Source organism: Aphelocoma coerulescens, chromosome 4 (assembly GCF_041296385.1).
Source record: "Aphelocoma coerulescens isolate FSJ_1873_10779 chromosome 4, UR_Acoe_1.0, whole genome shotgun sequence".
NCBI classification, from domain to species: domain Eukaryota; kingdom Metazoa; phylum Chordata; class Aves; order Passeriformes; family Corvidae; genus Aphelocoma; species Aphelocoma coerulescens.
Window position 1 is genome coordinate 77062518 of NC_091017.1, and position 27803 is coordinate 77090320.

The 27803-nt window shown below is 47.8% G+C and overlaps 1 protein-coding gene across 9 annotated transcripts in view; it reads right to left on the reverse strand.

Annotated features, from left to right (window-relative positions):
* The window catches only part of SLC4A11 (solute carrier family 4 member 11), a 136910-nt gene that overhangs the window by 61045 nt on the left and 48062 nt on the right, over window positions 1–27803 (reverse strand). For 4 of the 9 annotated variants that reach the window (XM_069014782.1, XM_069014784.1, XM_069014778.1 and 1 more), the window contains exons 2-4: window positions 15812–15862; window positions 5701–5748; window positions 4785–4928 (exon numbers count right to left, since the gene is read on the reverse strand). In XM_069014782.1, the coding sequence (XP_068870883.1) occupies window positions 4785–4928; window positions 5701–5748; window positions 15812–15862 (243 nt within the window). Of the gene's footprint in view, window positions 1–4784; window positions 4929–5700; window positions 5749–15811; window positions 15863–26529; window positions 26551–27304; window positions 27445–27803 lie in introns of those variants that run through there. The other 5 variants (XM_069014783.1, XM_069014785.1, XM_069014779.1 and 2 more) reach the window with 3 other exon arrangements.

The window sequence follows — 27803 nt, forward strand, 5'->3', positions numbered from 1 at the left end:
AGAGGCAGGTGGGAATAAGGACTCTGGAACAGCAAAAACAGCTGGGCATGTGAAGGCCCATCCCTCACACTCCTGGGTGGGGAATGGGGAAGAGAGGGGACAGCACAGAGACTGAGCAGGGACAAGGTAAGCGTGCCGAGTGTGGCGTCACTTGTCACACCCACGTGCTATAAAAGCCAAATATTTCTGGAAAAACCCCACCTGTAGTAGGTTTTGTTGATCAATTTGGGGCAGGGGGAACACGTGCATTTTTTTCACGGACTCTAAATCCCACGGGAAGCTGCTCCAAAGGACCAAGGTGAAGCACGGAGAAGGGAGGCCGCTGCCTCCGTGCAGAACCACCCGCGCTCCCCCCACACCTCCCCCGGCTTCCTAAGCAGCGCTTTGAAAACACCCTCGTCAGGAAATTCGGAGGGAGGCCGTCCCCCCCCCGGCACACAATTGGTATATCCACTTTCCATTAGAGGGTAGGAAGCCTCGGGAGCCCAACATCCCACTCTGACATCAAACTGCTAAAACAGGAGTTATCAGATGGAACGCGTGGGTCAGCATTGTGCCTCAAGACATAAAAAGGACCTTGGTATTAATGTGAGGAAATGTGACTATTGTGTGCAGAGTGATACCCATTCAAGCCCAGACCACTTGTCTCTGGACGCTACTCTCCCTGGAATATCCTTGGCGCCAGCATCCAGCTTTTCTCCTCGTCCCCTTGAAGAAAAAAGTCATCTGGGCAGGGCCTGGGCCAGGACTTGGATGCAGTGTTTTGCCAGGAGCAGCGGCGGCGGGCGTGCACGTGTGTGCCTCTGGAGCGGGATACAGGAAACTGTTGATTCTCTGTATCTAGGAATGATCAATTGTCCGCAGGGTGGAACAGCCTTTAATTTCTCCTGAAGCGTAATTCGTGTTCCGCTCCTTCCCCCCCCCACCCCGGCAGAGCCACATCCTGCTCTCCAATTGGCTTTTTGCTGCCGTCAGGAGTTTGCTTTGTTCTCCCCAAAACTGCTGCAAGCACCTCTAAAATCACCGGTCTGAGCATCAGCTGCAAGTGGGAGAAGTTAAGCAGCTACAGCTCCACAAGTCCTTGATAAATTGTGCCTCAATTGAAGCAAACCCTGTGCAAACCCCTCTTGTAATGTGGGTAAGGAGAAGGTGAATTATTTCAGAACCTCAAACTACAAGAACGACATCCAAAGAGCTGTTTTAAAACCCCAAACTACAAGAACAAGATCCAAATTATTGTTTTAAAACCTAACACTGAGAAAAAGCCAAGGTCCAAATGATGAAAGTATGTGCCTGGCTAATTTAAGGGAGCTGCCAGGGAGATCAGAACGCTGTGACTGATGGCAAAGATGTGTCCCCACGTATTCCAAAGACTCACTTGCATCACCTGTCCATTAAATTTAAGGCCCAGCCTAAACCAAGCTGCTATATTTATTGGCAGGGATTTAATTCCAGGTGTGCTGCAGGTAAAGCTTTCCTGGACAAGGGCCTGGAGTGCCAGGACAAGGGAAACATTTAGATTAGACATGAAAAAGAAGTTTTTTTACAATGAGAGTGGTGAGGCCCTGGCCCAGGTTGCTCAGAGAAGCTGTGGCTGCCCCTGGATCCCTGGAAGTGTCCAAGGCTAGGCTGGACAGGGCTTGGAGCAACCTGGTTTAGTGGAAAACATTCCTGCTTACTGCAGGGGGGTTGGGCTTGATGACCTTTAAAGGTCACTTCCCACCCAAACAATTCTGTGATTTTACTTGCCAACATTTGTTGTGACTTCAGAAAAAGCCTCAGCCTAAAAACCACCCTGATCTTCCCCCAAAAATGCAGATCCCACGTCCAAAAGCCTCCAGCTTCAGATGCATACCCACCTTCCTGTTAGAGCTCCTAACATTTGCTGGAAACAAATGTTACCACCAAAATCTAAGTTACAAGCATGAAAAGCAGAAGAGAATTAAAAAAACCTTTCATCAGTGAACGCGAGGAAGCACTGAAACACCCAGGAGAAATGACCCAAATGTCACCACTGAGCAGCATTTTAGTGCTCAGACATCTGCACTGCTTTGGGCTCATTATTCCCTGCAAAAGCAGCCAGTAGTCATTAAGACAGGCCATACCTTAAACCCCAGATTTCTTCAAGCCATCCTATTTTTCACACACCTGTGCACAAAACCCAGCATTTTAGGCCAATGGTCAATTGTTGGGAGTTTTAGGGCTCGTGCTGTGTTGGTTCAAAGCTGAATCCAACACGGTGATCTTTTAAAACCAGAATTATAGTGGAGAGCATCCAGTTATGCTCATGGAGAGCTGCACACACATCACAGAGACCAACAGCTCGACAGGATGATGCAGAGCTGTCACTGCATCTGGAATTCCACCCTCATTGCCTGCCAGCATTCCAACTCACCCCCTCTCCAAATGGGAATCTTGGATCTTTTAGCCCTATATTAAGGTGGGCAGCAACCTCACAGCAGCTGACCCAAAGAAAAGTCTCCAGCAGGAGAGAGTCTGGGCAGCAATTCAGCCAAGAGACCACATTTTGGCTCAAACATTTCACCCAGAATGCAGGAAAATGAGATGAGGATGCAAAGATGTCATTCCCACACTTGGTTTTCCTCTGTGTTTACAGAGCAGCAGAGGATTCTGTAGGATCCTGGTGCAGCAGCTCCCTTGGGGTAGGAAATGAAGCATTTGGGGCATCTGGCATTGCCTGGAGAAACCCTACTTTTATTTCCCCCCTCCTTCCCAGCTTGTCTTGCTCTGGACAATCCATGCAAAGGATCAGTTCCACAGTTTTGTTCCAGGAAATCAAAGCCTGAGTATTACAAAACACCTCCCAAAGCTTCCCAAGAACAGCAGCAATGGAAGGGAATTTCTGAACAGGGAACAATTCACTCCCAGACACACCTCAGTTCTGGCATAATTAAACCTCAGTTTGGGAGTTGGGTGGTTTTTTTCAGAAGTTCAGGGTATTTTTCTTAGAAGAGCTGAAGGGCCTCATCTCAGCCACCTTCAGCCACCCAAAAAGTCACCCCTACAGGAGGATCAGCTGTACCCTCAGCAGCCACAGACTGATTTATTTGTATAAAATCCACCCTGGAAGAAACTTCAGTAAAACCACCTCTGAAAAAGGAACTGATAGCCCAGATGACTCCAATGCCTTGGACTCTGATGAATTCTACGCCTACCAGTGAAAAAGCTGGATTTTGGCTACCTGGGTCACTTTGATGTTTTAATGAGGGAAAAAAGAAAAGAAAAAAATATCTTTTTTCACACATGTCCATATTGAAAGTCTGGACTTTTGCTCTGCCTGAAGATCATTTTTAAAATCATCATCCTTCCATTTCAAACAGGACCCCAGCACACCAGAAGCCCATTTTTCCTTAAAAATCCTAAACATCTCAGCTGAAAAAAAAAAAAAAAGGATACGACTAATAGCACCAGCACAAACAGCAGTGCTTCAGGGAAATAAGGAAGCCTTTTTTGTCCTGTTTTGAATGGAAGGCAAAACACAAAAAGCCCAGGAGGACACACAAGGAAAGTGAACTTCTTCAGATGCAGAAGAATCCACAGCATTCACATTCCTCATCCCCAAACAATGCACCCCACGGCATTAAGTCCACACTTGTCATAGCAGAGCACAGCTCCCTTAAATCTTTCAATTAAGATGGCATTTGTAAAATTGCAGGCTTGGAAATTGCTGGATATTATTCCTAAGTTCAAGTCATCGCTCAGAGTCAAAAAGCAGACTCTGAGATGGCCAAACAGGGCTCCAGGCCGTGCCTAATCTGCATCACCATTCCCAATAACTGCCCAACTGCAGATCAATTGGGATTTGCATGTAATCTAAAAATAACTTTTAACAAACTTCAAGGACTGTCTGATACTGTGACACCGAGAATAATCCAGAGCATGTAAATTTAACCTCTAAAATAGCCAGTGCCCACACAGGCAGGTGCCAGCTGCTGGGACAAACCCAGGCTGCTGCTGTGTCCAAGAGCTGCATTTTCCCAGGCACATCCCACAAAATCCAGCTTCCACAAAATGGGTGGGAAAGGACCCTAAAGATCATCCAGTTCCACCCCCTTCCCATGGGCAGGGACACCTTCCACCAGACCAGGTTGCTCCAAGCCTCATCCTACCTGGCCTTGAACACTTCCAGGGAATAAAGAAGGCTAAGTTATGTCTAATTTCAGAACTATTTATCTTAGAATTGAAAACATTTTCTAGAAAAGCAAAATAGTTGCTACATCTAAGCAAGATTGTCACAGCCACCAGCCCCAGAAGAAAACACTTCAGCTGTATGACTTGATTTCTGTCCTCTCCTAAAAAAACCCCTCTGTTTCTCAGACTTGGCTTGGCACTTTATGGGATGTCAGTTCAGATGTGGATTCCCTATCTCTTCCAGCTTCACTTTTCAAAGGATTCACTAAATATCAGCACTGGCTTTTACGGGAAATTAAGTGAACAGGATTTTGTTTGATTTTCTGCAGAAAAGAAGTTCAGAGTTGCATATGAACTGAAACAAAATGACAGGAGTTTTTGGTGAAGGGCTTGGCTGTCTTCCTCCCTCACCATTTATCACAGGCAATACTGAAGATATGAAAACACTGAGCCAGAAGCAAAGTTCAAGGATGGGTTGGATGGGGCCTGGAGCAACCTGGCCTAGTGGAAGGTATCCCTACCCTTAAAGAGATAAGTTTTAAGGTCCCTCCCAACCCAACCTGCCCTGATCCCATGAAATCCCACCACCAGGAACAACCTCCCTCCCATCCCCGTTTTCGGGGGTCACTCACCGGTGGCGCTGGGAGTGCCCTCGAGGTTGACGTTGACGAAGAAGCGGATGCTGTCCCCGGACACAATGGTGGAGTTGACGCCATCAAAGAGCTCCTCGCCCGCCCCTTCCTCCTTCGCATCGTCCGTGTCGCACTTGAGGTACCCTGACAACGAGATGGGGGTGCCATGAGAGGGCCGCAGGCTGTCCTTGGGCCCGTCCTTGGACACCGGGGCGGACAAAGAGTCCGAGTCTGACTCTGAGTCCAAGTCCATGGCTGGCAAGGCCTCTGCCGCCGCCGGGGCCTGGTGAGGGGCCGCTCTGAGGGCCCGTGAGGGCCGGAGGGTTCAAGAAATGACCCCAGTATGTTTTGGGGTGGCCACAGGGGCTCAACCCTCTGGCCTCACACCAACGGCGTGGGCAGCAAGGCCCAGCCCCAACACCTCGCGCCCCTCAGGTAAAAAACACCACAAGGATGGAAACGTTGACCGGGAACCATAAAAACACCACCAAAAGCAAGAGCTGTGCCCCAGCCCACCCTGAATGAAACACCTCCACCGGCCCAAGGCCACGCCGCTGTCTTGCAGTGCAGCAATTTGAAACCACAGGTGGAAAAATTAAAAAAAAAAAATTTAAAAAAAAAGTTTCCAAGGAGACACCTGATATGGACAGAGAGACCCACAGCTCCCCAGGGGGCAGAGGAGAAGGTCACTGGGGGTGGCACCACAGAGAATGTGAGACAAGTTGCTTAATTACACCAAACAACTCCTTAGCCTTTTGCAAGGCTTTAATTAGAGCTTAACCCAGCCTCATCCAACAGCAAACTGGCCCCTGCAACATCTCCTTACGGAGCAGCTGGAGGACTCTTGTAGCACACTCATGTATCATGTTTAATTGGGAGAATTAGGGACATTACAGAATGTCGATTTTTACATTACCAGGATTATTCAGCAGCTTCTTCTCATCTTCTGACAAGTCTTTTATGCCTAATTTGAAGCAGGAGGGAGATATTTCATTAGCTGGCTCTAGGCACTACAGTGAAATGAAAAGGGGGAGCTTCAAGGCAGAGGCTCAAATGGAAACTAAAATATTGATGGCTTTTTTTAAAGCCTCATATAAGCAAATGTGGAGGCAGCAGCTGAAAGCAGCACATGCTGCCTCTGAGAGATCGAGCCGACAGTTCTCCACCACAAAACACAAACCCAGAGGAGTGAGGCCACAAACAGGAACTCAGTGACACGGGACAGGGGCTGCAGCATTTCCTGCCACGAGCTGATGGAGCTCAGCATCTCCCCAGAGGGCTCAGAGGGTGCAGTGGGGCTGCAGGAGCTTCAAGCCTCCAGATGAGACTTCTAATTGCTTATGAAAGGTGTGGGAAACCTGATAAAGCCCCTCAGATTAAATCCCCTCCTGATCTTTGCCTCCTTCACCTTCCAGCTTGACAGGAATAAATGTGAATGAGCCCCTTCAAAACTGCTCTGAAGACTTCAAAAAGCATCCAAGGTGCTGCTGTCCCCATCCAGCAAAGCACACAGAGGGTATCACCCTCTGCTGCTGGCACAGTTTAGGGTGTTTGCATCCCTGCACGATGGAAACTTGTCCAGACAGAAAAAAGTGAGGTGAGGAAAGTACAGGAAACACCTGAACACTGTGGGCACCACCAGATATGAAACCTCTGCTGGCAGATGTGGCAGGTTGAGGGGCAGCCTGTGTCCTGGAGGGATGGACAGCAGCCTGACAAGGTGCCTGCTGCCATCAGAAGTACTACAAAGTCCCACACAAGCATCTCGATCCCAAACTAAGTCCCAAAGTTGGGGTTTGGCTCCTCCAAAATGCATGATGGACACCGTAATCTCTCCTCAAAGCTGAGCACCCACAGTGCTGACATTCCCCCCCCCGTGCCAGGAGAGTTTGGGCAACCCCGCAAAGGAAAAGAATCAGCCTGGGGACGTCTTTTTCCACCTCAACCACATCCAGAATTGCAGCCTCAGGGAAGTTTTGAGCTTCTCCTCCAACCTTCCCACTCACTGGGTCAGATGGGACACACATAAGATGGTTTGAGCACCCAGCTCTGAGAACATGGGTGAGCTTTTCCTTCCTGTCCTAATGGAATTAGATGGATAAACAAGGAAAAGCCAAGCAGGGAAAAGTATTTATTCCCCTCCCCACCCACTGAAACTTGTTTGATAAGAGGGTGGCAGTGGTGGCCCCTGAAAACAGAGCGGGCTGGAGACAGGACAGAAGCAGCCCAGGAGCTGGAAGAAGGGCAAGGGTGGAGTAGGATCAGAGGGTTGGGCAGAGGTCAGCGAGGACTCTGGCAAGGAAAGCATCCTCTGTTCCTCCCTCCTTAGGGGAGGAAAGAGCAGAACAAAAGGCAGCTGAGCCTCGTGTCCCTTGGGCAAGGGACGGACAAAACACTCGGGTTGCAAATAATCCCCAACCTGGGCTGGACAGGAACTGCACTCCCAGACAGGTGTCTGCTTTGTCACTGAACCACCCCCAGGCTTCAGACCACTCCTGTTTGGAATCCCTCAGTCTATTTAGCCTGCCCAGAGTTGGAAACCACGAGCAGTTTACGGCTGTCAAAGGCAGGGTGACCTCGAGGTGACACGGGCTGTGTGCGTGGCAGATGCACCTTCCCTCTGAGCTCCAGCCCTGCCTCCAGCCCTGGCAGCTGTTTCCCTCCCCATTCCCTGATGCTCACCGAGTGCCACCCCCGCTGCTTGAAGGGCAGCAGATGCCACAAGCGACAGCAGAAGCTGTTCAGCTCCTCTGGAAGTTTGATGCGTGTTTTGCAGAAGTTCAGAGCAGGATCTCATGTGGCTGTTACAGAATTTGTGCAGATACCAATCACGTTTCCATATGGAAGTCCCAGTAACTCTTCACAGGCTTTGTCAGGAGCAGTTGCTTCTCAGAGGGCAGAGTTAAACACCTTTCCATTGGCATCAGATTTCCTGGGGGAGAGTTTAAGATCTCCAAATTGGTGTTCCCCCCATTTTTATCACCGCAAGTTGGCACCTTCAGATGAAGGCAGCATTGGCTGAAGTGCCACGAGCCACAAGACAGCCAGTCAGAGCTCTTGAGCACAGGAGTGCCACTTCAGCCTGAAATATGGTCTAAAAGCACTGGAGAAAAGAGGTTTGGCTGAGGAGGAGCTGGGAATACAGTTAAAGCTGGCAGAGATCAGTGCAGCCCTCCTGCACCATGAAGAACACATTGTGGTCGGGATAATCCCTCTCAGCCCACCCTGCAGGATTCATTTTAGGACAAAGAAATGGAAAATATGGGAAGTGCATGAGACCAAGGACAGCAAGCAGCATCCTTCAGTGATGCAGGAACAAAACCCCCTCCTCACTCTCTGCAGCCAGAAGCAGCAGATGCTTTCACCTTAAATCCTCTTCTGCCTTAAGGGCTTTCCTCAGCCCATCCTATGCCACATGAAAATAAACCAGCCCCCCATTTTAGGCAGGTGCTGGGAAGAAAAAAAAAAAAAGGAATAATTATGATTTCTCTGGTGATTCCCCTCCAAAGCATGAATTACAGCAGAAAGAATCACCCTTTCCTCTGTAATTCATCCCTGGCCCAGACCCGCTGTGCTCTAATATCCCAATATCCACCCAAGAGCAGGCTGGATGAGGCTTGGAGCAACCTGGTCTAATGGAAGCTATTCTGCCCATGGCAGGAGGGTGGAACTGGATGATCTTTAAGGTCCCTTCCAACTCAAGCCATTCCAGGATTCCATGATTCCATCCCCAGCCTTCTCTCTTCACTCTCCTCACATCTGCAGCTCCATCTCCTGGCTCCTGCTGCTCTCATCCTCCTCACAGCTCTGACAAGGTGCCTGCCCTGCAGCTATTTTGCTTTGGAGCTGAGTTTTAGCGCCCAGGGCTCTGTAGGGAGCACCAGGGACTGCACCTGCTGCCATCAGAGGTGGCATTATGTGTCCCACCGCTGCTCTGGTGGCACCTGGCAGCTGCAGTTGGGGCAATAAAATCAGCAGAGTCGCGGTGAGCAGGAAGCTCACTGAATATATCTGAGCACAGGAAGTGCTCAGCCACTTCAGATATATTCCCTGGAAAAGCTGAAGTGGGAGCAGCACTCCCAGCCCAAGGGCTGCAGGCTTCTCCAGGCAAGCCAAAAATCTTAATCAAGCTCAATTTCCTGGGAGAAAAGCAGTTTTATTACTAAAAACATCCTCTCACACCCCAGGGGATGGGAATTATTCCAGCCACAGCCCCTGCATGACCTCTTGGGGTGTGTCTCAGGTGACAAGGCCAATTGTGGAGCTTTAACCAACATCTGCGGGCACGAGCCACTCACTGACTCAGAGCAGTTTTCTGGAAGCAACTGGTTTTTACCCTCAATTACCAAGGCAATCTCCTCTCCAAGCCTGGAAAACTGTTCTCATTTATAGCAGTGCCTATTCCCTCCTTCAAATCCAAGCCCCAGCTTCCAGGATCATGGAATTGCATCGCCTCCTCTTCATGAGTGGTAGTTAACCCCTCCAAAAAAATCTCCTCAGAAAGCCAGGAACCTCAAACTACATTAAAAGAGGCTTTTTGAGCTATGATTGGCAATCCCACACTACCAGCTTGTCACGTTAAAAGCCCTTTTGGATTTCTCAAGTGAGTGTTTAGGCCCAGAAGGCAGCAAATTGTTTTGAAAGAGCCCAAAAACCATTTTTGCATCCATTTTCTCAGAGGAATTACAGGTCAAGTACAGAGGGTCAATGGAATCAATGATAATAATATATATTCAATAGCTTTTAAAGGTAAAGGAGCATCAGCTGGGACATGGGCATTACCCTAAAATCCAGCCTGGTTCTTTTGAGCATCCCAAATGCTCAGCTGTAATGGAGTATTAGGGAACTCAAGAGAGATTTAAGCCCTGTATCTGCCTAAAAACTGGCAATAATACTGGCATTAGGTTAAAAAAAGTCACCTTCTCCTAAACTTTCTCCTCGTGGATTTTCAGCTTGCTCTAGCCAAGAACAGACACTAATTTTCAAGAAAGGCGTGAAGTTTTAATTAACCTGAGCTCTCAGCTCTCAGAGGGTTTGCTTCTCTCCCTGCAGGCTCCAATTCACTGCGTCACTCGGAAAACACCCAAATCCCCAACTTTGGGTGAGAAAGGAAACTCAATTAATAATGGAGCCTCCACCTCCATCCTGACCTTTACACTCTGCACAGAAAGCACAGATTCCTGGTGCCTCCATAGGTTAGGTAACCTTCCAGCCAGTTAACTCTGGCAGGGAGAGAGCAGTTGGAGGATTCAGGAGAGACCTGGAAGAACTTTATACAAGTGTTATCAGTTCTCCAGTCTCCAGATCATTCTAGAAAAAAAGGGTTTAAACAGCACCCTACTCACACATGAACCAAAGCAAGTTTGTGGGCACATCTCATAGGCTGATTCCAGCATAATCACCTACTCACCAAAATAATTCTCTTTTTTTTTTTTCCCCCTCAGATCAAATGAGAGCAATTACATTGGTGGAACAACACTTTTTAGGTAAACGTGCTCCTAAATTTTACACATCTCTGCTGAGGTTAAACTGCAAAGTTTGGGGCTCACTTCTTGTTCTGAATGATAAGAATCACGAAAAATCCCTTCCCTCCTAACAAATTACTGCATTTCAGAGACAAGAACAACTGCAGGGCTGCAGCCAGCCAGCAGCACCCAAAGCTGTCTCCCACCCAATGAAAACTGTAAGCCACAATGATTAAATAAAGCTGGATGCTCGCTAGGATTTTAAGGTTTTCCTTTGGTTCACAGCTGAAAGAATCCCTGGCAAGGCTCACTGGTTTTGTCCTGAGGAGATTTAGCCCTGGCAGCCACAGGGATACTGTGCCAGCCCAGGAGACAACTGGGGGGGCTGGGAGTGTCCCCAGACCAGACCTCATGGTTGGACTGCTGAGGGTCCAACCTGACAAGAGGACACAGAAATTATCTTGCATGCCTTGGTTAGAAAAACTCCTTTATTGATTCCCAGGGAAGCTGTGGTTGCCTCCTCCCTGGAAGTGTCTAAGGCCAGGCTGGACAGGGCTTGGAGCAACCTGGTCAAGTGGAAGGTGTCCTTTTCCATGGCAAGGGGTGGAACAGATGGTCTTTAGGGTCCCAATTCAAATAAATCACTTTATGATTAAGCCAAATAATTTGGGTTGGCACAGGCAGATCTTCAGATCATGTAAACAGGATTTATAGAAGTGTCCCCTAATGCCAGACCTTCCATGGGTACCTTAAGAGCCAGAAGTGTTGGGTGATGCTTCCTGGCCCTCCAGCAGTCCCTGGGAGCCCATCAGATACAGATTTTCTAGAGCAATGACCACCTGCTATGATGATGTCAATCCATTACCTAAGCTCAAGAGCAGAGATAAAACCACAACCTCCTCTTGGAAAGGGAAAAAAAAACAAACCAGAGATAGAAAGTGCAGAGCAGGTGAGTCACCAAGAGCAGAGCTGCAACCTCTCCTAGATCCCTGCGCTGCTGGCCGACCATAACCTCAGCTGCATCTTCCCAACCCTACTTGAGTCTTTTGTCATGAAGAGCCAGATGAAAACATCAAGCTTCCCCTGCCACTTCAGTGATAATTCATAACAGAACTGCAAGAGCTGATCTGCTGCAAAAAAAAAAACCAAAACCAACTCCAAAACAAAACCAAAAAAAAACCAAAAAAACAAACAACACCCAGGCACTTTTGAATTAATTCCAGTATTGTATTTTGCAGCCAGATTTCTAGGAAATGTTGTGAATAATCCAAGTAATTCAGTGGAGTGTTGTTGGGGTTTTTTGTTTTGTTTTTACAGAACACGGGAGCACGTGGAGTTTCAGTTTTGCAGCAGAACCCTCAGAAATCAGGGGTGTTCCTTTTATTTTATTAGAGACCTCTTGATAATTCCAGAAACAAAAATCTGCAAGAGACCTGTGAGCCACTCCCCTGGTGCTCTCCCACAGGTAGCAGCAGTTCACCTTCTGCTGGCAAACTGGGCATCACACGGAGGAAAAAGCCACTGTGAAAGGATTTGTTTCACAAAAACATTTAAATTAATCTCCTAGTTAAGCAAACAATTCCAAGATAAACAAAGTCAAATATAAAAAAAGAAAAAAAAAAAGAGAAAAGAAAGAAAATCCACTCCCCCCCCCACCACACATACCAAGCTGAACTGCAAACTGAAAAACAAAAACAAGCAGATAAAATATATCCAAACATCCCAAGCCAGACAGGGGCCTTGGGGCCCTTCAACACAACTGTGATTTATTGTGCCAGCAAAACCAATTAATAAGTCAGAGGAGACCAAGCAGTGAGGGATTTGCTCTGGAAGACCAGAAAAAAAAATAAATTTAAGCTGCAGGATGTTGAGCCAGCTTTAAAACAATGCAACAATTCAGATATCCCCAGCACTGCACTGGGATTCCTTCCCTTGGATGTTGCAAGAGGAACCCGAAAACTTTTGGGTTTGTGTCTTATCAGGGAAAGTCCTTGGCTCAGATAAAAACCTCATCGTAATTTAGGCAGAATTTAATCACTTGCAGGTAATTCCGGGGCCTTTAGAGCTCATCCACCTCCACGAGGAGAGTGCAGGATGCTCACAAGAGACAATGGGGGGCTTGATGAGTCAATTCTGAGCCCTGATTGCCGAGCTGCATTTCATCAGGACTCCAATTATCCCCGGGTTTGGACTGGGGCTACACAATCATCTCACTGCTCACTTAAATTCACCAGAAAGAAAACTCATTTGTCAAAACAACCTTAACAGAAGATTTAAGTGACTTTAAGACACAGGGAGGGGGACACCAATTATCATCAGGCCCTGCCAGGTTTGTTTGTGCAAGAGGCTTCTTCCACAGGCTCAAAAAATGAGTGAAACCATGGATTTTCGTCAGCAAGGTGGCAGAGGAGTGTAAAAAATGACAATAAACATGGGTTGGAAACAGCATGGCCAACAGCTGCCATCAAATCTGCTGCCACCACACTCAAATCAGAAATCTCCAACTGGGCAGGCACAAATATAATTCCTTCTTTTTCCTCTTAATATTGCCTGTACAGAACAAACTACTCACCACATTTTTTTCCCAGCTACATTTTAAGTCTTTACCTCATGCAAGGCACGAAAAGCCACAAAAGTGGCTTTCAAGTTCTTCCAGAAAAGGGGAGAAATTTGAACTTAAAGCTGAAGACATGGTCTCCTTGATAAACTTCCCAGATGTTTAGCTAGTTAGGCTGGGAGATAGTTTGGACTACAACAACCCACTGAACTTCCCAAACAGCCACATCTTAATTCACTAGAAAATCCTTCCAGGGCTTTCCCCAGCTCCTCAGTAATTAACAGAGCTACAGATTATTAAACACTTGAAGTTTTTATGGATGTAAACATCCAGGAGGTTCTTCCAAAGCTCTGCTTCGGTGCCACAGCCAAGATCACCCTCACCACAACCCTTTCAACTACAAATGAGGTTTCAGCTTTTAAATTTTAACATCCCCGCAGCTGCTGTTGAGAGCACAAGGAGGGTAAAGAAAAGTTAGCTGGCAAAAGACAGACCCAGGCTCCGAACAGAGCCTCAGATATGCTCAGAAACAAAAACAACCTAATTACTAAGAATACAGAAAACCATATGTATATGCAAGATCCCAGGAGGAGATAAGGGAAAAGCGCTACTCTACGCAGAGCAGGAGTATCAAAAGATGTTCCTCTGCTGAGAAAGGGGGAGGGAAGTGTCCAAAAAGCAGAATTAAAGAGGTTTATTTTTTTCTTTGCTCTCTCCCAACACAGCATTAGGAGATTGGGGAGTTTTATTATTTCAGAGGTGGGGCAAGGGCATCTCTTGCCTGGCAGATCCCCACAAGTGGTGCCACAAAGCAGCTCGGTGATTTTGTAGCTCCGTTTCAAAACAAGCTGTTTTGAAACCCTGTGAAGAGGTAAAGTCTTTGTCTGTGGTTTCCTCCAGCCCCGATGATGTTTTGGGGTGAAGGGTTTGAGAATCTGAGAGCACGAAACTCCTGCAGAGAGATCACCAAAGCAGCGCCTCGCAGCAGGGTGGGAACATTCACACCGGCAGCCTCCGAGATGTGCTGTCCACACGCTCCAAGGCCTCGGCTCGATCAAGCAGCAGAAGGTGACTCATGACTCCACAGCAGCTGAACTCTTCCAAAAGGTCAGTTTGTAATGAGGAATAAGAGTGACAGCAGATTTAAGCGTGACATAACCAAGAAATTCACTGTATTTCCAATCATGAATAACACAACGCTCAGCGCTGCGTGCGGGCTGAGGAGGAACTCACAAGCAACATCCTCTCCTTCCCCAAACCACACAGAAGCACAACAGGAAAGCACCAAACAGCTTCTTGAAGCCCTCAGAGGCAGCTCCAAGGTGCTGTCTCCTTAAGACAAAGGAGGAAGATGAGTAATAACACAAATATAGGGCAGAAATGCCCATTGCCATGGCACCAAGTCGACAAAAAAAGAAGCCTCTCTCAGAGATTTGCACAGAGGATGCCACAACTACAAAAAAAAAAAGCATTCAGAGATCTGCTTTGGGGGTTTTTTTGTTGTTTGTGGGGATAGTTTGAGGAAGGCAAGACGGTGAGTCCCGGAAGGGGACACGTAGAGCCACCTGAGATGTTAGGACAGACAGCTGGGCTTGTGTTCCCTGTGGCAGAAATGTTTGGGATGAAGTAGGGCTCTGTCCTGCCTCCAAAACCAGCAGTGTTTCTCCCCAAGCCCTTACACTGCTCTCAACCAGAAGCTGCAGGCTCAGTCACCTCTCCAGGTCCCAATCTGGGTCATCCTCTCCCATTCCCAGTCCTCAGAAAAGCACCGACCACATCCCAAGAGCCCACAAGTGAGGTGGGAAGGAAGGAAGGAAGGAGCAGGGCTACCCAGACCTCGTGCCCCACATGCCCTCAGAAAACCTCCCTGAGGTCAGGCATTACTTTTTGCCCCTCTGCAACTCGACCCAGCCTCCAGAAAACACCTCTGACTAGAGATGAGAGGACTGGCTCCCAGTTTCATCCTTTGACTCCCCCAAAATCGGTTCCTTGTATGAGAAGAGGAGAGCCAGTGCCAAAGGAAGTGCTGCCACCAGCGGTGCTGGATCAGCTGACACCTGGCAGACATTCAGCTTCCCCTTCCAGATGTCAACCTAGGGCTTGATGCCCTGGAACAAGAAAGATGAGCCTTGTGGCAGCTGCAAGCATCAAAGGGCCTAAATAAGCAGAGAATTTTGGTCTTTTCCTCACACCTTTTGGAAGTCCTGAATACTCCCAGCACTCCCAAGGGCATGAAGCCCCAAGCCCTCAGGGACTACTTCCTGAAGAGGCTGGAACTCTCCAGAAGGTCCCTCCCTAACACCCTACACACATGCTATTTTAGGGGAAAACACAGGGCAGGGAGTTGGAACTAGATTATCTTGAAGGTATTTTCCAACTAAAATTATTCCATTATTTTATTTCTCCCAAATCAGCAGAGAAGCTGGGACTTCACTGCCCTTCAACTGTCCCTTTGTCAGTGCAGTATCTCCAAGATTTCGGTCACCTTCGAGGCAGATGATCCAAGTTGAGGCAGATGATCCAAGTTTCTAAGTGCCACCATTTAATCTTGCTTCAAAGGAAAAAAAAACCCCAATCTTTGCACTAAAAGGTGTCTGCCAGAGCCATCCAACATTTGCATGATGCTCCTTGGCTGGATGTCTCCAAAGGGATCCAACACCCACGCACGACCCCCACTCCAGAAAAAGACAAGCAAATACACCTGCCAGGCTGTATGACAGGAAAACATCGTGAAAGAACTTGAAAAACAAGGAGCCACCCAGAACAGTCACTGATGACAATGTGGAGTTGATTATTTACTGCCTGACTATCTCAAACATCTACAGGATTTAAAAACACGGAGCCTGCTCCCAGGACAAGATTACACAACCACCACACCAGATTGTTTTTACATCACACTTCAGCTACATGGATTTTGCATCACCCATGTCAGGTTTTCAGCCACCCCTGCAGTGCAGCTCTCCCTCCAATAAGGTGTGTGCACAAAAAAGTCAAACAATACTTGCCACTCTCTTCAAAGAAGTATCCATTTCTTGACATCGCTGCTGGTGGAGACTCTGGAGAAGACAGAAAAAACGAAACATGAGAATCATCAAGATGCTGAATGTCTTCACTTTCCAGCAGAAAACCAGTCCCAAAATACTGCAGCCATCAGATTCTCCTGAATGTGGTAAATGTAACCTTTTGCTTATTGATGTCATAATATTTACCAGAACTTTCCTTTACAGCCACAGACAGTACTTGAAGAAAAGCCTCAGACATCCTGGGCTGGGACCACAAAAGAACAAGACTAAAGATCAGGATGAGTCTGATCCTTTCAGGGATTTACCAAACTTGAACAAGTATGTCAGCAATAATACACGCTGAGCATCTGAAAGGTTTTTGTAAAAATACAAGCCATAATGAAGCCCAATTGTACCTTGTGCTCAGATACAAAGAACCAGTTTGATGTAGAAAAAACAACTCAATTTCAATGAAAATGGGAATTCACTTCCCATCCTGCTCCTCCTACTCATTAGGATAACCCCCAAACAGTGCTTGGCACTTGAAGATAAGCCCCAGAACACTCCAGCCTTCCTTGGCCCACTTCCTGAGCTGGGGTCCTGCAGCCAGCACCATCTGCACCAACAGGGGCTGGTGAGGAAGCCACAAACGGGAAATGATGCTGAGCAAGAGCAAATCCACCAACACAACAGCAGCAGGGGTGTATCCCCATCATTTATCAGGGAACAAGGGGTTTGGTAGCGAGTCAGTTCTGCAATTCACTGCTGGCAAAGCAGGTATTGAACATTTCTTTGTGGGATAACAGAGCACAGCAGCACCTGCTCTCAGGTGCAATCAAAGCCTGGTGCCCAAACCCAGCCTGGCTGTTCTGAACGCTGACAAAGCTGCGTGGACACAGGCAGCAGCTCCCCTGTACAGGTGCATGGCCCATTTTACAGTGAGTAACAGAGCTCTTGATTTCAAGCCCTGAGCAGGAGTCACCCAAGCAGCCCTTTGGAAACCTGGTGCTCAATGCTGCTGCCTCTTCACACACTTCTTCCCAGCCAAAATGCAATCAGAAAGAGGAATAGGTTTGCTCTGTCTTTCCCCACTTCATTAGGCTAATCAAACATTACCTACGCAAGCCTGGGATGAATTTGGGCCAACAAGGAAAGAGGTTTTGCCTGCCTTATTGTTCTACAGATTAGGCTTCCTGCTTTTCCTTTGAGGTATGACACTGTTTCCCAAAGACCCTTTCTCTGCCCCCTAACTTTCGGCTTCCAGGTTGCAGGCTCTTTATTCCCTTGTACAGTGTGCCATGTTTGCAGCCTCACAATTCCTCCTGCTCCCCCGGGAGCCTTTTGTGCACATGATGGATGCAAAGTCACGCCACTGACGGCAGCACCTCCCAGCCCTGTCACTTGTCACCACCCAGACTTCCAGTGCAGACAGGTTCCTGAAGGGATACCCTGATGGCCATTAAAAAAAAAGGAGCCAGCACATAAACCAGAGGGCAATCCAAGTGTCTGGTCCAAGGGAGAAACACAATGTTCCAAAGTTCATCCCAGAACAATGGGCCGGAGGAACAAACGGCACCGAACTGTGGCCAAGGGGCACCCATTACACGAGTCAATTGTTTCCCTCCACCTGGAAGGGAAGGAGAAGATCCATCCCGACTGATTAGCATGTTAATGATCAAAGGAAAGTTTTTAAAGAGGCTCTTATTGTGCAATGATTGCATTTACGTATTTCAGGGAAACAAACAAAATACGCCTCAGCAGGCGGATTACCCAAGGAACCCACATTCCCACCAGGATGGTTTATCCATTTCTCACTCCTCTTATGGCTTTCTGAGGGAGCCTGCAGCAACATGTTCATCCTTCACTGGGCTAAATGAGACACTTTGCTTTTCCTTCAACTGAACACAGTTACTTCTGTGGGTTGATGCTGTCTAACGATGGGGAATTAGTTGGTTTCTTCCAACTGCACCATTGCCTGGGTTGGCATCACCTCTTTATGGGAGACTGGTTTGGTCCCTGCTTGGACCAGGCATGAAAAGGGCAAGGCTGGGGTGTTACAGCAGGCAGTGCCATTTCATTAGGTGCTACTGGCTCCTCTGAGTCACTAATGAGCCACAATCCCCCCGGCAACATGCTCGGGTAATTATGGTGAAGGTGCTGTTTTTTTCAGATGAGTCATAAACCAGAGGTCTTAACCTTGTAATTAAAGATGCAATGGCACGTTTGGGGGGGAAAAAAAAAGTCAGGCGTTCACCCTACCATGTCCTGGCGAAAATCCAGCCCTGGTAATTTGTCTTCTCCCAACATAATGCTGTCCCACAGCACCAACCCAATTCAGACTTCCAAACAGCCTCGTTGGCGCCTTTGGAAAAGCTGTTACATCCCCCACGGAAGGGGCACATTGACATCAGGAACCTGTGTGTGGCGTGCCCAGGAGGTAAAAGGTGATGGGTGTTTACACAGGCCCAGACACAGGCAGGGAGCCATGGGAGAAGCTGAAAGGTCAGGGATCAGCACAAGTGGAGGTAGGAAGGGTAAGTTGGGAGCTACGGCCTCTGCACCTCTGAGGCACTAAAGAATACAACATTCACCCGATTTTTCATACAATAATTTGGGTTGGAAGGCATTTCTAAAGGTCTTCTCCACCTTCCCTGCCATGGGCAGGGATATCTGTAACTAGATCAGGCTGCTCAGCGCCCCATCCAGCCTGATCTTGATTATTTCCTGCCATGGGGTGTCCACCAAATCTCTGGGTAACTTGGTCCAGTATTTCACCACCATCATTGCAAAGAGTTTCTTCCTTGTGTCTAATCTAAACCTCTTTTCATTTAAAACCATCACCCCTTGTCTTATCCCAACAAGCCCTTCTAAAAAGTTGGTCCTCATCTTTCTTAAAGGCCACCTTTAAGCATAAAATGTCACAGTGAGGTCACCCTAGAACCTCCTCTTCTCCAGGCTGAACAACCTCAAGTTTTTAACTGTGCAGAACAAACCAGACAGATCTCAGGGGGAGTCCAGTTAATCTCTTTCCTCCTTACGCCCCAGTCCCTTTCTCCCCGTATTCCCCCAGTCAGGAGCAAGCATTCCTTACGCTGAGGGATGCTACCTAAGGACAAGGCCAGCTGGCTCGTGCTGAAGTGCAGGCTCAGGAGCAGCCAGCAACACAACCACATCAGCAGGCTCCACCTGCTCCCCTCTCCCAGCGCTTACGGGATTTCACATCCAAGGTCTCGGCTCCTTGGCCGGGTTTTGCTGCGGACGGGAGCGATGGGTTCGGGTTGTGCAGAACTGACAGCAAGGCTGAGCCCTGTCTGCTCCAGCAGCCGCTGCCTGACGCACACACCAACCTTGCATTTCCTCTCCCCACCTCACCTCCACTCCTGAAATTAAAAAGAGTTCAACCAAGGGCCAGTTATGAAACACCGCAGTGATCGATGCAATTGTTGGGCTTAGGGAAGCCTGGGCAGGAGTACAAGTCTCCAAATTCAGTAGGGATCAACATGATAATGCTCCAGGGTTTGCCTGAAGTTGCAGAAGTGCTTCCATGAAGGATAAATCTTCCTGCAGCCTGCAAAGTGCAGGGGCTCAGGGGTTCCCCCTCTCCACAGCCTCGGATCCACCAAAGCCATGCTGCCCGTTCTTTCACCCAGGTTTTCTTACAAAGACTTCAACAATCAAAGAAAAAAATCATCCAAGCAAAGAAATTTTAGCAAGACAAAGTCTTCTAGAGACAAAGCTGCAAAGCACTACCCCAAGGAGCAAAGATGCACAGCACAACAACTCATTCCTGTGCCTCTGGTATCTCTCAGAGAGGTCCTGCCCACACTCTCCAGACACTTTCTCACCCATCATCTACAAGGACAACCAGACTCTCCAATTGCTCTCCCCATCCAAAGGCAGAACAAGGTGACACCTTCCACTACGTGCCCAAAAGCACATGGTACAGCTCTTTGGACAATTTAAGCAGCGCTCTTCTTTTCTAAAAGTTCATTTACTCCAGAAAATAACTTCCTACTGCCACCCCACCTTATTCCCTACAGGGACGTCTGTTCGGTGAGACTAAATTGGAGAGGCGCATGGTGTTACCACTTCCTTCCTTTCTCAAAAGGAAAATTTCTGAGCTGAGTGCTGAGTTCAGAGTGAAGTTCTGAGCTGAGTGCTGAGTGAAGAGCTGAAGTGCTGCAAAAGAGAAAACGAAGTTGCTTTTTCTAGACTCAAGGATACAACTGAAGATTTCATGGCTAAGCTGAGCTGAGGCAAATGCAGTGACCCCAAGAGCCACCAAGGCAGAGGAATATCAGAGAATCACAGAATGGTTTGAGCTGGGAGCTCAAAGACCATCCAGTTCAACGCTCTGCCATGGCCAGGAACACCTTCCACCAGACCTAGATATGACATTTATTTTTTAAGTGGTAGCAGAGACAAGTTTGCTGTTCTTGTTTAAAGTGCTTGGTTTCAGGACTGGGATGAAAACAGCTGATCCGCCATGGGAAGCACCAGACAAGAAGTGGGTATATTTCCTGATTTCTTACATTCTTATCATTTTTACATTTACATTGAACAACAAACCCCTGCCATGCCATCCTCCATTATTAAATTCCTGTGGGCACCATGTCTCCGATCTAATAACCCATTTTGACTCCCTTGCTTTAAAGTTAGCAATAAGTTCTCTTGAGCCTTGCAATACTGGAGGATTATGAATAAAAACACATTCTCGGGATACTTGGGTAACTCAATTACAAATGTTCTGGTGCTGGCATCTTCCAAGTAAACAGCCCTTTGCAGCACAAGCCTTATATTGAAGTGAAACACAGCTCTGCAAAAGCTTTCTACAAGTACTACCACAGCCTTCAGCTTCTGTGATTCCTCTCTGGTAAATCTCTTAACAGTTCTGGTGCCTTGATATTTAATTGGAGTTTACTTTGAGACAACACCAGTTTGAAAGAGGTACTGGGGAAGCACTTTTTTATTTACAGGCCCTCTCATATTGGCAGCTCCTGGGTTGTCTCTGAACACGAGCAGCTCGTACATCTGGAGAATTCGGTTGCCCCAGAAGTTCTGGTGAGAAAACCATCAGCATTTTCATTATCTTTTACTCACAGTGTGCTCCAATATCCCAATTTCTTAGAACAGTTTGTGGGTCAGCAGGGACTTAGACCATCTTGTTCCAACCCCATCTAGTTCCAACCCCATATTCCAACACATTCCACTATCCCAGGTTGCTCCAAGCCCCATCCAACCTCCAGGGATGGGACAGCCACAGCTTCTTCAATAACCTCAATTTCCACCATTTTTTGCTGGAGCTCTGAGGACATTTCTCAGACTCATCAGCACATGCAATGTCTTGCCTCAAAGCTGATAAAACAAAACACATCAGACTCCGAGCAGGAAGTTACCACAAAAATCACTTGTTTGTGCTGAGAAAGCCTTTAGACTTTCCCCATTTCCTTCCAGGAAGAATTAGTAATTACTGCAACAGACTGAACTGCCCAGTCAGACAACTGGGCAGAAATGGGATGGGTAACTGGAAAAAAATCCACCTCCCAGAAGACATGCAGGGCTTTAGCTTTGCAGCAAGGACTTGGCCACTTGGCTCCAGGAGTTTGCTAGTCAATGTCCACCACCACCACCATTAAATGTAAAATGGGGAATATTACACTTAACTTGCATCCCCTCAAACAGATCGAGGGACAGTTCCAGCTTGGACAAATTTATGGTCTCATCCAAGGCTTCAAACTGGGGGAAGATGATGCAGCTTCCCCTATCCAAGGCTGCACCAGACCTGGTGTTAAATACTAAACCCAGATCTCTTCTTATTCTTTGCTCTCTCCACCCCAGCATGAATTAACATCCCAGGACAAAGGGATTCCTGCACAAGGGATCTGGAAGCTGCACTCAGGTCCCTGCAGTTTGGGGCAATGGCAGAGTCACAATTTAGGTGCTTTAAATACGCCACAGCTAAATGGTGCTGCTCCCCTTCTCCACCCAAAGTCAGCAGAAACACAGACTTAAGAGAAAAATCCCACACACAAGAAACAATACCTCAGGGGAAACCTGTGGGAGAGGAGGAATTTTTTAATTATATGGAGCATTGATTGAAATTGGGTTTAAAAATCTCAGTGTGCAGCAAGAGCTCAACTGGAGGAGGACAAGGAAGCCTCAAACTCCTTTGATAATACAACAGCATCACAGCAGAATAGGACAGGAGCTTGACAGGCAGCAAATCTGATCACAGACGAGACAATCAGCTCCAAATATGTCAGTATTACAGTTTTTCTCCCACAGAGCCTCTCTTGTGCTCTTAAAACAAGAGATTCTGGGAGTTTCCAGGAAGAACCAAGCAGTGCAGGCTGTTGGTGGAGACATTCCCTGCAAATCGTTTAAAACCACCCAAGTCAGCAAGAATTAACAGACAGCAGCAAGCAAAAAGCTATTCTGCATCAAGTTGCCACTTCTCATTTCCATCTACACTTTCAGCAGCTGATTCCTTCCTGCAGCTCCACCTAATTCAGCTGGAAAAGCCTGGTGAAAGCCCAGCTCCTGCTGGCACAGAGATTGGAATATGCCCCCGTGCTGCTGTTCTGGGCAATCACAATTGACAGACAGGACAAGAGCTGGAGATTTGACTTGTTTTTCTCCATGCCTAGAGAGGTGTGACAAAAAAAAAAGAAAAAAAAGGAAAGAAAAGAAAATAACCACAGAAGTCAGGGTTTCCAAACTGATCACTGTAATTCGAGGAGGTGTAAGATGAGTAAGGGATACTTGTTAATACCTGGGCAGGAAAGTGCCTGGTAAATGGTGTCTCATGCTGCCAAACCCAAACACAGACCTCTCCCCAAAAAAGCATCCATCAAGGCAAAGGAAAACATCAAAGACAAAATTCAAGAGGGGCAAAAAGACCTTTTGTAAGTCATTAAATGAGGAATATCATCCCTGGGAGTCCCAAGGAGTTTTTTCTTGAAGGGCTGAGTCAAGATCAACGAAAGGACTCTTCTTGGGCACAGCTTTACAGCCTTTCCCTTTGTCAGCACAGACATATCCATCCCCAGGAGAGCCTGAGGGGGATCATCCCTCCCTTCCCAAGGCACAGCAGAGCCCCATCCCTCCCCAACTCATCCCTTCTCCAGCTCAGTGCCAAGGCTGCAGGGAAGGGCTCTGGAAGGACAGACAGGCACCAGCTGAGGTCCTGCTCCCCCTGGTTCCAGCCACCACAGATGTCAAAATATCTTCCCAATACTGTTCCCGACACCAGGAGAGACTGGGCAGTGCCCCACAGTGCCAGCTCAGGGCATGCTGCAGCTGGTACCCACAGGGAGGGCAGCTCCCCTCTGCCTGCACCTGCTGCCCCTCACCTTCCTCACCTCATCCTCCTCCTGATGAGCCCGAAAAACACAGCCCCTGAAGGAAAAAAGCACAGCACACCTGGAGATTTAACACAGGCAGCACAAGGGTGCACCAGCAGGGGCTGGCATCATCCCTGGGCAATAAACCAGGGATATTTACTGCAGGCTTTTACCTAAATGGGTTGATTAAAACATCGTCTGCATGCAAATATCTACAAGAAATCAACTTAGGAGGTCTTGAAAACAGTTTAGGAGATAGCCATGCCCCAGAAAGATTTACATCTACTCTGAAGCTCTTCACCTCAGGAAACTTTTAGAAGATGAAGTGTTGCTCAGAGCAGACATCGAGGAGGATGAAGGTGCTTTTAAGCAACCCAATTTGATGGCAAATGATTGCTCTAGTCCAGAGACTCAGACCTGCAGGGACACAGGCTTTGCCCTATGTATAAACACCTCCTCTAGCAAACCTTATGGGAGAGGATGTTTCTGTGAAGTAATTTGTTAAAACTGCCTTTATGTTTAACACGCCCCTCTTGCCACAGAATTGCACTGATGTGTTGCTTACTCCCCTATGCCCCTACCAGAAGTATCCCCAAAGGATTTTCACCCTTTGCTTCCCACAAGGGTTTCATTCCCCCAAATCCCCGTTTTTAGGACTCAGAGGTCTGGATTATCCAAACTAAACATCACACCCCTTGGAAGTGTCCCATTCCTGTGATTTTTGGAGAACACAAACCAGCTCTCTGTCATTTCTAGAGCTATCCCAACTCACTTGGATGTAAGCTTCGCTCCATGGGTCTGTGTAAACAGTGTCCTCCATCACTGTGGGATGACATCCCAGTCCTGGTCCAGGCAGGAAAACACAACTTTATGTCTTTGAGGCTCATCAGGCGCTCAAGGCTCAAATCATGGATTGTATGCAAGGAGCTGGATATTCTTCTGAGGATGGAAATGGTGTGGGGAGGTCTCAAGTTATGCCACGGGTCACCGTGGTAAATGAAACCCCAGGACTAAATTTCCCAGTGGCTGGCTGGGAAAATAAAGCATCATATTGAAGGGATAAAGCAGGAAGCATCCTCCTGCCTGCTCCCTCCCAGGCAAACACACACCCACACACAGGCTCAGGGATCAGACGTGGCTGTTTTCAAAGCCTTTTCCTCACTGCCTTGAACAATTCCCCTCCTCAGCTTCCTCCTGAACACCCACTGCAATAAAAGCAGCTAATAAAGAGTCACTGAGCAGTGACAGCTCCCAGAGACTTCCCCCCCACCCCAAAAAAGAAAGGTGTCTGGATTTAGCAGGAGCACCACGTTATCCAGGTTGACTCATCACAATTGAGCCCACCCAAGCAATTAATATCCGAGGCTGCCTCCCAGAGGTGAGCTGCAAGAGGAAGCGACCCTGCACACCCAGAGATGCTTTCCCAACGGGATCTCCACTCCTCATCCACTGGATTTCTTGGCCAGCATTTCGCAGGTGAGCAGGACAATTTCAGCAGCAAGGGAAAAACAACACTTTGGGATTTGGCTGTTGGACTATTTGGGCTATTTTCCCTTTTTTTTTACAGGTTGAAGGGAGAGGTTCTGTTTTGTTGGACCCTCTAAAAAAGTGATTTAAGACTTGCAAGGGTTTCTTGCGTAAGTGCTACATGGGGAGGAGAGACAGCAAATACCTCCAGAGATCCCACAAGCTGGCAAAGGCCCAAGATCAGGCCAGTTGAGGCTCTTCAGTAGACTCTTCCTGAAACATTTAAATAATTTAGAAAGCATTAACTCTTACTGACAGCTTCTCAGGCAGCTCTTTCCCTTGCAGGGCCCTATCAGAAGCCTCATCACTCTTAATCCAAAAGAAAAAGAGATACTGCAACAGCCCCAAACCTTGGTCAGGGTTGAAGATGGATTTTAAAAGATGCCTGAGAGATTTTTCTCTGCTGAAATGCCTTCCTTGTACAGGCAGGTCTTCCAGGGGCCATCACCTGCCACTTATCTGCAGTGGCACTGTGTAAACGGTGCAAAAATGGTTAAGAGACAGTCTGACTACATTTCCCTGACTTGGGGCTGCTCAGAGGGTGGGAGCTGCTCCCTGCAGGGGTTTAAATGTGCAAATACTGTAAAAATTAAGCAGCAGGGTGGGTATAAGCCCTTCTTGGGGGTTTAGAAGAGATGCTGCAGCACCATCAGTCTCACACTGGAACATCCCTCCCTCCTCCAGGGTACCAGGGTCATGTTTTGGAACAAAGTGAATTTCTAGAAAGTTTTTTCCCCCTCTATCTTATCACCACCAGAAATGAAAACAGCTGCTGAGAAGGCAGCAGTGGCTGAGCCAAGCTTTTACAGCAAAGTTGTTCCTGCACCCCTTCCCACCACCACCCCCCAAAAAGCACTGGATGGAACAGATCTAACCCAGAGAAAAGCAGAAGTCAGGCCAAACCCAAGGTCTATACTGGAAACAGAAGCAGAGCAGTGAACCCAGCCACCTGATCACCAAACACGTTTTCAGTTGTGCTTCTAATCAAGACTCAGAAAGAAAAACCTCCCTCTGCCATGAAAAGCAAGAGCAGCCCAAAGGGTACCCAAATGGCCACAGAGCTGCCCTCTGCAGCCTCATCCATCCCCCCACAAACAGGGTCTGCAATTCCCACCAGGCTCAGCAGGATAACACAAATCACCCCATGCAGTTTCCCATGTTTAGAATCCATAAAACAACACCAGTGACAACAACAACAACACCACAGGTGGGGGGAGAGGCAGCAGCACCAGATCCCATTTTGCTGTCCATCATCAATCCAAAATTAAAATGCCCCAGTCCAGTGATGAAATAATTGCAGACTGACACTCCATGAGATAATGTTATTCATTAGGATGATGTTTATGGTTCATCTACAAGGCTTCCATGGCTACAGCACCAGGGATGATGTTTGGGAGCATTTCAGACACACTACATCCATGATTTTGTCTTCACTCAGCACTGCACTTCCCCCAAGTGAAACAGCTCTATGTAAAGCTCACTGACAGGCTGGGAGGATGTTTTGCCATTAATTAAGAGAAAAACCAGAACAGGGAAGCTCTTCTGTGCTCATCTCCCCATGCATACCTTGAAACTAAATTCAAGCCCCGGCAGCCAGCAGCACTCTGGTTAATTTAAATGGAATTCAAAAGGCATTCTCCATCCTTAAACACAGACACATCCAGCACAGGCAATAGATATCATCACTAAGCAGAGCAAAGCCCATAGAAAATACATCAAGCACTGCCTTACTTTAGTGAATTAAATAATTCAAGAGCTGGCAGAGCTGCTTTTTTACATTTCCTGACCAAATGCATCACCCAGCAACAGCACTGCTTCAGTTTGGGGGGGGGGTTTAAGACCACAACTTACCTGCACTACTTCTTCAAGAGAGAGATGCCTCTGCTCCCCTCAGGGCTGCTCCCCCCGAGCCAGCAGCACTTGTTCCCAAAGGCCACTCGCTCAGGTGGCCAAGGCAGCGCTGGCTCCTGCTTTTTCACTGGCTCCAATATTAATCCATCCAGAGCATCTTTGTCCCTCACTTCCAATTGGCGAGCGGCGGATGGGTGGAGTGAGAGTGCGACCCATTAGCTCCCAGATGGACACCTCCAGCCCAGCTCTGCCAACCCCACACCTGGGCAGCACCTCTGCACATGACACCACTGCCCCAGCCAAGGATTTGGGCTGCCTCCTCCTCCAGCCACCCAGATCCCACCACCTCTCGGAGCTGTTTGCCTCTAAGAGCAAAACCAGAGTAGTTAAAGCGACCCAGCGCTCCCGAGCCGGAGAGTTTTGCTGGATGCCAGATGGAGAAAGCTCCTGTGCCTCCTTAAAAAAGAAAAAAAGCTCTGTGCCAGCCAGGCTCAACTGAAGTGAGAAGATGCTGTACCTTACAGAGAGAAGTACAGGGAAAGCCAGAGGATGAAAAAAAGGAGGGAGGGGAAAGAAACCTGCTGCTGAGAGGGAGATAGAGCAAATTCCTTAAAGATACAGCTGCCGTGCCTGCCAGGCTCTGGTGTTTCATCCAGCTCAGCTGCACAGCAGCAGCAGTGCAAGGGTTAATGCATGCGTGCAGTGGAATGAGAAACAGGGCAGCAAGTCTGTGCTCCAGCAGCAAGTTGCAGAATTTAGAGCTGAAAGACCTCACCTCATCCGAGGGGACTTAAATCCGAGCCCGTGTGCCCAGAGCTGGACCATGCGGTGCCTAAGAAGCTTTGGAGGGAAGATGCCACATTCTCTGCTCCAGCCTATTCTACTGCTTCACTTTCCTTACAATTCAAGATTTTCATCACAATAAGCCAAGTCTCCCCCAGCTGGATATTTAAAGCCCAGAGGAATGGTCTACGCTAGCCAAAAAAAAAAAAAAAAAAAGAAGGGAAACAAGAAAAAGAAAAAAACAAACTCCCCACAGCAACATCAACTCAGCCTTAGAAAAGGCAGAACCCTAAAAGAATAAGACAGCAATAAACAGCGAATTATCCAAATGCTGGCAAGGCTGGGTCACTCCCCTACAGTAACTCTGACAATTGCTGTGACTTCAGTAAAAAAAACTCCCAGTGATGATATTTACCAGGAGGCAGCAAACGCTTCCCAGAGCAAGGCAAAGGGAGGCAGCACACGGCTGGGGAAGGGGCATCCCTTTAGCA